The 14,056-nt window shown below is 57.2% G+C and overlaps 1 protein-coding gene across 2 annotated transcripts in view; it reads right to left on the reverse strand.

The window, feature by feature from the left end:
- Positions 1–687: 687 nt before the first annotated feature.
- SLC35F3 (solute carrier family 35 member F3) overlaps positions 688–14,056 on the reverse strand; it is a 59,799-nt gene continuing 46,430 nt past the window's right edge. For both annotated transcript variants that reach the window (XM_079763744.1, XM_079763743.1), the window contains exons 4-8: positions 10,934–11,153; positions 6,302–6,427; positions 5,014–5,206; positions 3,661–3,750; positions 688–2,094 (exon numbers count right to left, since the gene is read on the reverse strand). In XM_079763744.1, the coding sequence (XP_079619870.1) occupies positions 1,862–2,094; positions 3,661–3,750; positions 5,014–5,206; positions 6,302–6,427; positions 10,934–11,153 (862 nt within the window). In that variant the 3' untranslated portion in view covers positions 688–1,861. The remainder of the gene's footprint in view (positions 2,095–3,660; positions 3,751–5,013; positions 5,207–6,301; positions 6,428–10,933; positions 11,154–14,056) is intronic.

Here is a 14,056-nt window from a genome sequence, read left to right on the forward strand (position 1 = left end):
GACCTGAAGCGCTCAGTCTCGCCTTCCGCCACCCGGAAGGTTTAGGCGCGGGCACTGCCTCGCGACCCCGCGGCCACGTGGGACCAGTACCGGCGGGAGGAGGGCGGGGCTGAGCGAGCACCAGCCGCGCACGTTCGATTCCTCCCTTCTCAGAATTTTTTAAAAATGCGGGTTTTTTTATATACATTTTTTTTTTAAATTTCAGAGAGGAAGGGAGAGGGAGAGAGAAACATCAATGATGAGAGAGAATCATGGATCAGCTGCCTCCTGCACGCCCCCCACTGGGGATCCAGCCCGCTACCCAGGCTTGTGCCCTGACCTGGAATCCAACCCTGATCTCCTGGTTCATAGGTCGCTGCTCAACCACTGAGCCACGCCGGCCAGGCCAGCGCTGTGTCCTTGATGTCACGGTGCTGGGCGGGCTCAGGGCTTGTTTTCTGGAGGCCCGTGTGCCTGCCTTTCACTCCGCGGAAATCACATCTGTCTCTACGGTCAGAATTGTCTTTCCTTCCCCAAGTCGGGTGGGTCTGGGTGCCTTGCTGGGAGAGAAAGCGTAAGGACGGCAAGGAAGTCAGAGCTGGTGTGCTGGGAACCTCACCCCGTCGCCATCAAGACAACGACACGCTTCTTTTTAAACCGTTTATTCATCTGTTTGGCCCCACAGGTCATGGAAACGGAGAGTAATAATTGGCTAAAAAGTTCCGGTTCCCCAGGGCCCCCGTGCCCCTATGCACCTTTGGTGGGTTATGACAACATTTTCAAAATAAGGTTTCCCTTTCGTATGTAACAATGTAAACTTCAAAAAATAGTAAACTCTTAAACCCCCCCTGGTCCCTCTTCACAGATCCATCACAGATAGCATTTCCTGGCAGAGCTAACCGGTGGGAGCCAACAGCCTGGTGCTGAAGTGTCTCGGCAGAAGATGCACGGGTTCGGGAGGTCATGCTTCCGTCTCGGTCACGAAGTAGAAGCGACCCGGCGGCCCCCTCCTCCGTGGTCACACCGAGAACCACGCTCCATGGTCACACCGCCGTCAGCTTGGCCATTTCTGGACACACACTCACACATACACACACACGCCCATCATATGTAGTTTTATTGTTTTTTTTTTTTTTTTTTAAAGATTTGTACATCTAAACGATAAGATGGCGCCAGTGACGGAGAATGTCACTCGCTTCACATAGGCCAAGATGAAGTTTCTGTAGAAGGCACTGGAACGTCTCCGGTGGGACCTTGGACAGACACGCGAGAGCAAGCCGGGGGGGCTCGGGTGATTCCCCCCACCCCCTGACGTTACCTGGCTCAGGCCTGACCTCCTCCACCTGCCCCCCTGCCCCGCCACCCACCGGGCTGGTCATAGAGATGGCTTGCGATGTCATTCTCCTTTTGCGTGTCCCCTCTTCCTATCCGTCTCCATCCAAACTCACAGTTAACTTTTGGTTCCTTGTGATCGCTTAAGAAATAAAGAGTCCAGCTCTGGTATGAGACAATCGATGACCTCCCACCGCCGGAAAGGAATCACAGTGTGCAATGGGATTTTCGGTCGAGAAGATCCAGAACGTCCGCCTGCCTCAACCAGAACGTGTGGCCCCCAGACCGCCGGGGCCGGGATGGTTCCTACTCGCTTTCCGTTCATTGAAAAAGAGCTGAGGGTCTTCTCTCGTGCGTGTTGAGTCGGTACCGTAAGTGGAAGGTCTGATGTGGACAAGAGCAAGCGGATTGGACATGCCCATAAATACCGTGGGACTCACCCAAGGTGACCCGGACTGTACAGGTATGTACACCTCTGCCCACCGAGGCGGCGTCAGGAACAGACCTCCGGATCCTTCACGCGAGCGTCCCCGAGGGTCCTGGAGACTGGTCAGCGGGCGAAGGAGGGCCGGGCCCTTCTCTTGTTCTGGGGGCCAGAGCCCAGGTCCCCACCGCCCTCCGCCGGCTCCTCCTTCTTCCTGACCTTGAGGCGGGTGAGCAGCTTGACCAGCCAGACGTCCCACTCCTCGGGCAGGAGCAGCAGGAGGAAGCCCAGGCCGATGATGACGATGGCGATGACCCGGACCCCGTTGAAGACGATGTTGGTGGTGTAGTGATCGACCACTGCGGGGGCAGAGAACGCGGTTGGTTACTCAGCGAGAAGCCAGGCCCGAGGGGGACAAGGGGACAAGGGGACAAGGCGTGGGTCCTCGCAGGGCGGCGGGCCGTGGGCGGGAGCTGACTTCTCAACGGCCCCAGAACCTTTCTTTTTATATATATATATTTTTATTGATTCCAGAGAGGAAGGGAGAGGGAGAGATAGATAGAAGTATCAATCATCTATATTAATAAAAGGATAATATGCTAATTAGACCATGAGACCTTCCAGAAGTCCTTCCAGACAAAGCCATGGTGGCGAGGTCGAGGCAGAGGCAGTTAAGGATGATCAGGCCAGGAGGGGAGGGCAGTTGGGGGTGATCAGGCTGGCAGGCAGAGTGGTTAGGGGTGATCAAGCAGGCAGGCAGGAGAGCGGTTAGAAGCCCGCAGTCTTGGATTGCGAGGGGGTTGTCCAACTGCCAGTTTAGGCCCGATCCCACAGAGGTCTCAGATTGGAGAGGATGCAGGCCGGGCTGAGAGACACCTCCCCTCCCATCCCCCCCCCCCCCCCCGTGCACGAATTTCATGCACCGGGCCACTAGTGAGAGAGAATCATGGACCAGCTGCCTCCTGCACACCCCACACTGGGGATCGAGCCCACAAACTGGGCTTGTTTGTGCCTTTGACCGGAATCGAACCCCGGACCCTTCAGTCCACAAGCTGACGCTCTATCCACTGAGCCACCACCGGCTAAGGCAGAACCGTCCTTACTTTGGTTCTGTTCCCCGTGGCAGGGGCTGCCTCAGGCACATCACCCTTCACTCCCTCTGGCAGGAGGCCTTGAACTTGGGGTCGATTCCCGCAACTCACCTCGGTTCAGACACAGACTTGTTAGGCGAATAGACAGGGGGCGGACAAACACAGGGTGACAGTTGTTCATATGACAAATAATACAATAACTGCCCGGCCGGTGTGGCTCAGTGGTTGAGAGTCAGCTCATGAACCAGGAGGTCACGGGTTCAATTCCCGATCAGGGCACATGCCCGGGTTTTGGGCTTAATCTCCAGTAGGGGGCGTGCAGGAGGCAGCCGATCAATGATTCTCTCTCATCATTGATGTTTCTCTCTTTCTCTTCCCCCTCTCCCTTAAAAGAAAAAAGAAAAAAGAATACAATAATTACTAAATAATAACACAAGAATAAACTCTGTTTGACCTGCTTGCAACCACAGGCCCCACCCTGTACAAACCAGAGCTTGACTGTGGCTGCCCGTGGGTGTCAGGACAATGAACACCTGATGGTTCCCTCTATATTATTGGTACTTTCCATGTTCTCTACCACGACATGCTTTATTCTTAGAATTTGAGAGCATTACTTCATCCATCATGTATGCACATCTCTTATGTTTTGAAGACCAAACTAGAACGGGACTTGTGCAGATCATCACTATAAATACTTGGTCCCTCCCGACATGACAGAAGAGACGAGCAAGCGGGGGTCAGGAGGCAGGCTCCCCATGTGCCCTGTGTGTGGGAGCGTGTGCGTGTTGATGGATGTGCACGCGTGTGTCTGTTTACAACGAAGGTGAGACTCACCTGCATTCACAGGAACACTGAGGACGATGCCGAGAGACATCAGAGTGGGGTACGTAACCGCAATTCCGAAATTTAACACGACGTTGAACGCTGAAACAGAGCAAGAAGCGGTTACGCGTGACCGGCCCTGGCCGGCCACCGTGGGCTCTGTCTGACCCCAGCTCCTCGGATCACTGCCCTTGGCTCCGACCCCGTGAACTTGGGGGGTGGGAGGGGGTCTCTGGGATGTGGGGATTAAGGACGATTTTGCCGATGACTCAGCTCCTCTCTTTCCCTGAAGAAGGAAGAGCAATTTGGAAACGGTGACCAGTGAGAAGGCGCCAGAGAGGAGGATGGGCCCGCTCACCCTTTCCTCCCCGCCTGGCTGGCAGGGACCCGGGGCTGACTGCGTGAGCAGGGGTTGCTGGGGTCTGCATTTTTATGTTATATTTTTAAATATATTTATATTGATTTCAGAGAGGAAGGGAGAGGGAGAGAGAGAAACATCAATGATGAGAATCATGGATCGGCTGCCTCCTGCACGCCCCAACATGGGGATCGAGCCCGCAACCCGGGCACGTGCCCTGACCGGGAATCGAACCTTGACCTCCTGGTTCCTAGGTCGACCATCTGAGCCACGCTGGCCGTGCTGGGGTCTGCATTTGCAGACGGAAAGGATGAGGTACCTCCTGGTTGCATTTCTGCCACGCACCAGACCAGCCTTTTATCAAGTAACGATGACAAAGACATTCATAATGAGAACAGGTGCTAATGCTATTGAACGCTGACACTTATCGGTGTTCAATAAATGTTACCAGCGTCCAGCCGGCATGGCTCAGTGGCTGAGCGTCGACCTATGAACTAGGAGGTCACAGTTTGCTTCCCGGTCAAGGGCACATGCCCGGGTTGGGGGCTCGATCCCCAGTGGGGTGCGTGCAGGAGGCAGCCGATCCATGATTTTCTCTCATCATCGATATTTCTAGCTCTCTCTCCCCCTATCCCTTCCTCTCTGAAATCAATAAAAATATATTTTAAAAAAACAAGAAAGCAGCCCTAGCCGGTTTGGCTCAGTGGATGGAGCGTCGGCCTGCGGACTGAAGGGTCCCAGGTTCGATTCCGGCCAAGGGCACATGCCTGGGTTGTGGGCTCCATCCCCAGTGGGGGGCGTGCAGGAGGCAGCCAATCAATGATTCTCATCATTGATGTTTCTATTTCTCCCTCTCCCTTCCTCTCTGAAATCAATAAAGAAATATATTTAAAAAAAAAAAACAAAAACAAAAAAAAACAAGAAAGCAGGAATGTTGCTGTTTGTTACATAAACGCAGCGTTTTCCCCAGTCTCCGCGGGTGGGGGTTGGGCAGGTGCGCCACTCACTCAGCAGGAGGACGGAGAACCCGCAGAGGTGCCCCCAGGGGATGTCCGAGAAGGGGCTCCAGTACTCGATGCGGGTGAAGTAGAGGACGACGGGGATGCAGGAGACGAAGAGCACGTTAAACACGCCCAGGACGGACAGGAATAAGGCGGCTTCTCCGAACTTCGCGCTGCCCAGGAGGAGCTTGAAGAGAACCTGCGGGGAAGCGAGAGGCTGCAGGTCCCGCCGGCCCAGCCGGGCCCCGGTGAGGCGAGGCTCGGGCTGGGGCTGGACCGCAGGACGGAGCCACCTGACAGCGAGTCCCACCGCCAGGCCTGCGGGGAAGGGCGGTCAGACCGGCGCTCACTGCCCACATCGCAAATCCAGTGACATCACCAATCCAGTGACATCACCAATCCAGTGACATCGCAAATCCAGTGACATCACAAATCCAGTGACATCGCAAATCCAGTGACATCACAAATCCAGTGACATCGCCAATCCAGTGACATCACAAATCCAGTGACATCACAAATCCAGTGACATCGCCAATCCAGTGACATCACAAATCCAGTGACATCGCCAATCCAGTGACATCACAAATCCAGTGACATCGCCAATCCAGTGACATCACAAGTCCAGTGACATCACAAATCCAGTGACGTCACAGGGGAGTTCCTCTCCAGCTGCTCGGAGAGGGAGCCCCTCATGAATCGTGGGCTCACACTTGTCTGCGTTGCACTCACAACACTGCGCCCCAGCTTCAGCGCGAAGACGAGGCAGCCACACAAGTGAGAAATATCAGCCACGATCACACACCCCTCTCGGGGACCTTACACACCCATCTCTGGCCCGGCCGGCGTGGCTCAGTGGTTGAGCGTCGACCTAGGAACCAGGAGGTCAGGGTTCGATTCCCCATCAGAGCACATGCCCAGGTTGTGGGCTCCATCCCAGTGGGGGGCGTGCAGGAGGCAGCCGATCCATGATTTTCTCTCATCATGGATGTTTCTCTCTATCCCTCTCCCTTCCTCTCTGAAATCAATAAAAATGTATTTTAAAAAATTTCAAATGACCTTCCCCAGTCCTCGCTGAATGATGTCACCAATCTCACCCTGAAGACCCACGGCCACACCCACTTTGTCCCAAATGCTCCGAAGGTTTGGCCACCAAGGGGCGGGTCTGGGGAGCTCGGCCACCGGGGGCAGAGGCCCTAAGGCCCAGGCCCCATCGAGGTCCCCGCGTCCGTCCGGCCAGGTGGCCACGCCGAGGCCCGTGTCCTCCCGGCGGGCGGCTCCCACGCCCCTGCCTCACCTTGTAGAGCGCGGACATGGACGCCGAGCCCACCACCAGCGCGATGCCGATGACCGAGTGGCTGTGGAAGCCGTCGGCGTAGGTCATCATCACGATCCCGGCGATGGCGAGGATGGCGGCCACGATCTGCAGGGGAGGGAGGAGACGGTGGGCAGGCGGGCAGGGACCCAGGGACCCTGCGTGCCAACGAGGCCGAATGTTCCCGCGAGCTCGGGAGCTGAGCGGAACGGGCCTCCTTTTCAGTCCTTTTTTAAAAAAAAAAATGTCAGAGAGGGAGAGGGCGAGAGAGAGAGAGAAACATCAATGATGAGAGAGAACCATGGATCGGCTGCCTCCTGCACACCCGCACTGGGGATCCAGCCTGCAACCTGGGCCTGTGCCCTGACCCAGAATGGAACCCGGGTCCCTTCAGTCCACAGGCCGATGATCTATCCACTGAGCCACACCGGCCAGGGCTCGGTCCTCCTCTAAATCTTTGCTCCTGGCTAGATGGGACAGAGCCTGGCTAGGTGGGGCCGAAGCAGTTGGCCAGGAGGGCGCCACGGTTAGCATGCCACGGTGGCCGGTCGCCCTCGTTCTTGGGAATGTGAGAAGGACGTGCCACACCCCAATGGCAGTACTTACTAGGTCACAGCCGAGCCCGGCTGACAGCGCCTGGCCATGACCTCCCCGCTCCTTCCCAGCCCCCCGACAGCACCCCCTGTGGTCTCGCTTCTTTGCGTGTCACATCCCGACAGCCGGGCATGCGAGGACCGCAGATCCAGGCCCTGTCACACGCCCGCCGCAGGGTCTTCCTTCCGACGGGGCCTGTGTGTCTGCCTGCAGGGCCACTGCCCAGGCCCTAGCCCGAGAGGTGCCGTTTCTCTTCTCAGCTGCTGCGGGGCCCTCCCCCACGGCTGCCTCCCCCCGGTCCTGGCGGGAACAGGCCGCAGGTGGGAGGGAGCGCCAGGGAGATGCTCACACACCCGTCCGTCATGCAAAGGAAAGCATTGGAGTGCACGGGGAGGGGGGGGGCCTAGGGACCTCGGTACAGCTCCCCAGGGAGAAGTGAGCCAGCTCAAAAGGCAAGTCCAAGTTCTTCTTTAAAAATATATCTATATTTTGTTGATTTCAGAGAGGAAGGCAGAGAGAGACAGAAACATCAGTGACGAGAGAGAATCATGGATCGGCTGCCTCCTGCACGCCCCACACTGGGGATCGAGCCCGCAACCCAGGCATGTGCCCTGACCGGGAATCGAACCAAGACCTCCTGGTTCATAGGTCTTGGTTCTGAGATGAGACATGCCAGCTGGGCGGGAAGTCCACGTTCTGATCTGAGGGGTCACGGAACCCCAGCAGCGTCGCTGGGGGTGGGGCGTTGGCCCGGGGAGCGCAGAACCAACGTGTGCAATGCAGGTTTCAATCCTGGATTTAACGGAGCATTTTCTCTCTCCCTCCGGATCATTCCGCGCTGACCTCTGACCTCCCTAACACTATCACACAGCTCACATGTACGGAGTGGTCCCGGGATAAGCGTCTTCTATGCATTTTCTCATTTAACCCTCGACACAGGTAGGTATTTTCATGCATTTCATTTTATAGACGTGGAAACGGGTTCAGAGAGGTTCAGGAAGTGGCCCAGAGTCACAGAGCAGGGAGACAGCGTTCAGGCCTGTCTGCCTGCAAAGCCAGTGTCTATATTTATATACACAGGAAAGGATGAGTCACACAGCAAGCCACCGCCGGCTGCATTTTGAGATTTGACTCTTAGTGTCCTTGGTGGCTTCCATGTCGAATTGTGAGTGAAGGTGACACAGCGTAGGCTCAGACAGCTGTAGACTTATTCTAGCGTATTCCTCCCGCCATATTCTCACGAGACGACACATCGGCACATAACACAGAGGCTCCCGACAGAGGCGGGGACCCTCCACAGAGACACGCCCCATCTGTCTGCCCATCTCTCTGGATTAGTCATGTTAGCCACTTCACAAGTCACCTATGTATTTCATGTTCAAACACCACGTGTACCACGTACAACTCGTCATTAAGAGAAAGAGGCAGCGAGTTAATGGCGATTTTCCCAACAAAAGAACAAGAATTGACAAACGAGCAGGCAGCCCGGCCGGTGTGGCTCAGTGGTTGAGCGTCGACCTATGAACCTGGAGATCACAATTCGATTCCCGGCCAGGGCACATGCCTGGGTTGTGGGCTCGATCCCCAGTGTGGGGCGTGCAGGAGGCAGCCGGTCCATGGTTCTCTCTCATCATGGATGCTTTTATCTCTCTCTCCCTCTCCCTTCCTCTCTGAAATCAATAAAAAGGTATTTTTTTAAAAAAAAGAAGAAGAAAAGCCGAGACCTCAGCCGGGCCTCTCGCTCCTTCGTCAGCCTCTCCTGGTTGGAAAGCATGGGCTGTGCACGGGACCCCACCTGCCGCCTGCCCGGAGCTGCGGGCTGGGCTGGCTCCCCCGGCCCTCTCCTCCCCCAGCAGCTGGCCACAGCGGGGGGGCCTCGGCGCGGGGAGGGGCCGGAGGGCGTGCCCCGGAGCCCCTCGCTCTCACTGCCCCAAACTGCCTCCTGAAACGGGGGGAGCCTTCGGCCGCTGCCACCCGCCAACCGGAGACGTGGGGACCCATCGGGCCCTCTCACCGACACAGAGACCCCACCCACTGAGTTCCACGGGCCTCAGAATGTTCTAGAAGAGGTGCGCGAACTGCTGGTTTGGAATGAGGGGGCTGGGGCTCAGAGACGTGAAGTAACCGGCTCCAGGCTCAACAGCTCGCGGGAGTGGAACCCAGATGCAGACCTGACTCCAGACGGGAGTCCCCGTGGCGGTCGGTCCCCGAGTCTGAGCAGCAGGAGGAGCGCACGGAGGCACGGTCACGGGTGACACCAGGGCCAGCCTTCCAAGTCACCGCTGAGGCCGAGAGAGGCCGGCCGCCACAGCGTTAGAAGACACGCTGGCTTCTTTCCGGTCTGACCTGCGCCTGTTGGTTCCAGTCTGGTCACGTGACCCGCACCTGTTCCTTCGGGTCTGGTCATGTGACCTGCACCTGCCCTCCCCCCGTCTGGTCATGTGATCTGCAGCTGTTCCTTCCTGGTCTGGTCATGTGACCTGTACCTGTTCCTTCGGGTCTGGTCATGTGATCTGCACCTGTTCCTTGGGGTCTGGTCATGTCATCTGCACCTGTTCCTTCTGGTCTGATCATGTGACCCGCACCTGTTCCTTTGGGTCTGGTCATGTGACCTGTACCTGTTCCTTCGGGTCTGGTCATGTGACCTGTACCTGTTCCTTCGGGTCTGGTCATGTGACCTGTACCTGTTCCTTTGGGTCTGGTCATGTGACCTGTACCTGTTCCTTGGGGTCTGGTCATGTGACCTGCACCTGTTTTTCTCAGGACCACAGCCCTTGTGACCTGAGGAACTGTCTTAACAACACGAGTCCTCTCTGCCAACTACTCACAGACCTTTATGCCCGGGCGACTCAAGCTTGTTCCTCAGCCCTCCAGTAGGGGGCAGTGCCAGCTCCCTTCAGTCCCTGGAAATGACGCAGGGAGAACCCGTGCAGCAGGCAGGCCTCGCCCTGGGTGCAAATCCCACCGGTTCATCCTGGGGACCTTCCTGTCTCCCTGGCCTGCTGCGGGGCCTCCCGGATCTCGCCAGCTCCCTGAGCTCCCGAAAACGAGACGAGGGAAACCCTGCACCACGTAGAGCGGGAGCTGTCGGACGGCAGGTCACAGCCTTCTACGATGAGTGGTGCCCGTGAGAGACCGAAAGCCCATCACCGATGCCGCCTCCTTGCTCCGTGGTTCAGCCGTGCCTGGTGCCGAGGCTGCGGCACAGCCCACACCGGCCACGTGGCCGGGACAGCCGGACGAGACCAGCTCCCGGACGCGAGGGGAAACCCTCTCAGCCACGTAAGCAGCGAGAAAAGATCTGATGGCCACTGTTCTCTGTTCTCTGGGGCTGCGGTCCCCAACCTTCCGGGCCTCACGGGCCACCGGTGGGCGACCGCTACTCTAGGGGGTTTCCAGTATTTTCTTACCTCCTCCTCTTCACCTCAAAACATTTGTTTTCTTTTGGTTAATCCTCACCTGAGGATATTTTTCCTTTTTTTAGAGAGAGACTAGGAGGGTGGGGAAGCGACAGACACAGAGAGAGAAACATCGATGTGCAAGAGACACACGATTGGCTGCCGCTGACACGCGCCCGAGACTGGGCTGTGCGTCGAGCCCGCAACCGAGGGACATGCCCTTGACCCGGAACCGAACCTGGGACCCTTCAGTCCACAGGCCCACGCTCTCTCCACGGAGCCACGCCGGCGAGGGCCACACATCCTCCCCAGGCCGGGTCCCCGACGGGCACGCCCTCCAGGGAATGCCTGTGGAGAAGCTTGAAATGGAAGGTGCTTTCATGGACGCCTGTCGCGGATGGTTTGCAAGCAAGAAGGTCTGCCAGGCACACCGAGAACAGGACCCCCCCCCCCCGCCGGCTCCTGGCTGCTGCCAGATCGGACGGAAGGAAGGGCGGTCAGCAGCTCAGGCTCGGGGGCCAGCGCACGGAGCGAACGCGCAAGCCGATGGGCGGGTGGGCGGGCGGGCGGGCGGGCGGTGGTCGGCATGAGCGCGGGAGGGAGACGGGTGGCCAGGACTTACCCTCACGCCCATGAACCTGTCCCTGAGCACGATCCACGAGAGCAAGAACACAAACGCCTTGTTGCAGCAGAAGAGCACGGAGGCGTCCGTGGTGTTTATTTTCTTTATTGCGTGTAAGTACAGGTAGTTTGTGAGTGTCCACAGGACACCAAACGGGGCTGCCTTGGTGAAAAACACCTTCAAAGTCAAGCCATTGCCTCCAAAAAAGCGGCAGCATTCCCTAAAACAGGAGAGAAGGCAGTGTTATTAGAGTCACACTAGAGGCCCGGTGCATGAAATTGGTGCACGGCGGGGGGTGGGTGGGGGGAGGCCCTCAGCCCGGCCTGCATCCTCTCACAATCCGGGACCCCTCAGGGGATGCCCGACTGCCGGTTTAGGCCCGATCCCTGCAGTCAGACATCTGGCAGTCAGACATCCCTCTCGCAATCCGGGACTGCTTGCCCCTAACTGCCTGCCTGCCTGCCTGCCTGCTCGCCTCTAACCGCTCACCTGCCTGCCTGCTCAGTGCGTGTCATAGGACCGGTCATTCCAGTCATTCCGCCTTAACAGTCGCTTAGGCTTTTATATATATAGATGATCTCCTACGCCCGGTCTCTCTTTCGTTTTGTCTCTCTCTCTTTTTTTTTTTTTTAATCGACTTCAGGGAGGAAGGGAGAGGGGACAGAGAGAAACATCGGTGATGAGAGAGAATCGTGGATCGGCTGCCTCCTGCACACCCCACCCTGGGGATCGAGCCCGCAACCGGGGCATGTGCCCTGACCGGGAATCGAACCATGACCTGCTGGTTCATGGATGGACGCTCAACCACTGAGCCACAGGGGCCACGGCCACCCTGTCTTTTTTGGTTTTTTTTAAGCACTTATAGGAAGGGTGGGACCTTGTTATTTATCATTGTTACTTATGGATGTGCAGTGAAGAGAACGTCGCACCATGATCTGACGTCGTGTTATTCCCTCTGTGCACGTCAGGTTGGGCCCCGATGCTCCGACAGAAGGTGGTGCTGGGATCGTGCCAATAATGTCAACCTATATTATTTTTAATTTTATGTATGTTTTATTGATTTTTTTACAGAGAGGACGGGAGAAGGATAGAGAGTTAGAAACATCAATGAGAGAAACATCGATCAGCTGCCTCCTGCACACCCCCCACTGGGGATGTGCCCGCAACCAAGGTACATGCCCTTGACTGGAATCGAACCCGGGACCCCTCAGTCCGCAGGCGGACACTCTATCCACTGAGCCACACCAGTCAGGGCGAGGTCAACCTATTTTAACGAAGAGGCTGACCCTTCTTTCGGGAACACAGTGCAAGTAGGATTTCCAAGTTCCAGCTGGCTCACCGTCACCAACAATGATTCATGTTGGGACCGGAGCCATCGAGCCATCCAAAGCCAACCGGAAGCTTACATCCCCTCCCCTCCGAGAACCTGCCTCTGATGCCTGCAAAGTGTGATGGGTGTAGACGAGGGGGGGGAGGGCGGGCGGAAGGGCATGTAGACATGGCTGAGTACTGGCAGCCCAAGTGGCTGATGGGAAGTGGGGAGGGGCGTGGGGAGCCATCCTGGAGATGGCACAGGTGAGATTCCTGGGCCCAGTTGAGCTCTGGTGGCCCTCTGAGGCCTCATGACCAAGGGATTACAGCTCCACTGAGCGGATTTCCGTTCTAACGAGAGCAAGACCATTGGCCCCAGGCCAGTGCGCCTGGTGCTGATGTGAGACCAAAAACGGTGCCCTCACCCGTGTCAGTGGGCTTGCCCACATAGACCTTGACTGTGACCTTGACTATGAGAGGAGGACCATCCATCCACCTGCCAGAGACCTCTTCTTGGGCACAAGGAAGCGAGCACAGGAGGTGCCCTCCTGACTGGTCTCCACTTAACGGATATGACAGCCTAACGCTCTTCGTTCCCGGGCAGACGGGAGGGACCTGCCTTTGATTGCTGCAAAGTGTGATGGGTGTAGACGTGGGGGGTTCCTACCAACTGAGTCACGTGCTGGCCAAGATTTATATTATTTTTATTGATTTCAGAGAGGAAGGGAGAGGGAGAGAGAGAGAAACATCAATGATGAGAGAGAATCATGGATCTGCTGCCTCCTGCATGCCCCACACTGGGGATGGAGCCCGCAACCTGGGCATGTGCCCTGACTGGGAATCGAACCGTGACCTCCTGGTTCATAGGTCGACGCTCAATCCCTGAGCCACGACGGCCGGGCCAGCAACTCCTCTTTCACCAGCAACATTGTGTGTGTGTGTGTGTGTGTGTGTGTGTGTGATCCCATCAGCAAAGTCACCAAACACAGAGCCCCACGACCACAAGCACACCTGCTCCAATACGAACTGTAACCCAAACCTGTGACAACCTGGAAAATGTCCACGGCCCACTGTTGACCCAAGACCAAACCCATTAGGCAAACAGCCGTTCGCCTGACCATTCATCAGCTCTACGGAACCAACTCACGTCAGAACACAAACAACCCTGCTTGGCTAACGAAGACCGGGACCCAGCCCCCACCCGGAGCAGCGAGAAGGAGAAGGTGGGGGCCGAGCCCAAGCCCTGGCCCTGCCCGGGGTCCCTCCTCCCACCTGGGGCCACAGCCGGAACCTGCGTCTGGACCCCGTACCTGAAGCTGCACCGGGCCCCGGCTGACCCGCAGGAAGCGGGCCGACGGGGATGGGGGTGAGGGAGGTTCCCCCTGGCACACTCGGGTCCCGGGTCTGCCAACCTGCAATGCCACAGGCCCTCCTGAGGACCAGGAAGGGGAAGAGCGAGGAGAGGATCATAATGAAGCGCGTGGGGCCGCCTGGCTGGTCCCCAGGTCCAAGCCCTGGCTGGCCGTGCATTAGCCAAAAGGGCACTTCCTAAAATTACTTTTGTCTTTAAGAGAAAAAATTAAACTTTTCCATAAACCTTTCCCTTGTCCTTGGTTTGGCCTCATGTGAAAGAAAGGAACGCTGCTCACGCTGACCTTTGGATCGTGAACCGCGTCCCCGTACGGGGCACCACGCCGTGTGTTGGGGGCCACAGCAGAGGGGAGGGGCAGGCACAGAAGTGGCTGGTCATACCTCGTCCCTGCTCCTGGCCGATGGGGATGGAGGGGCGCAGAGGGAGAAACGGGGGGGCTG

The sequence above is a fragment of the Cnephaeus nilssonii genome (genome assembly GCF_951640355.1).
Source record: "Cnephaeus nilssonii genome assembly, chromosome: 23".
Classification (NCBI taxonomy): Eukaryota; Metazoa; Chordata; class Mammalia; order Chiroptera; family Vespertilionidae; genus Cnephaeus; species Cnephaeus nilssonii.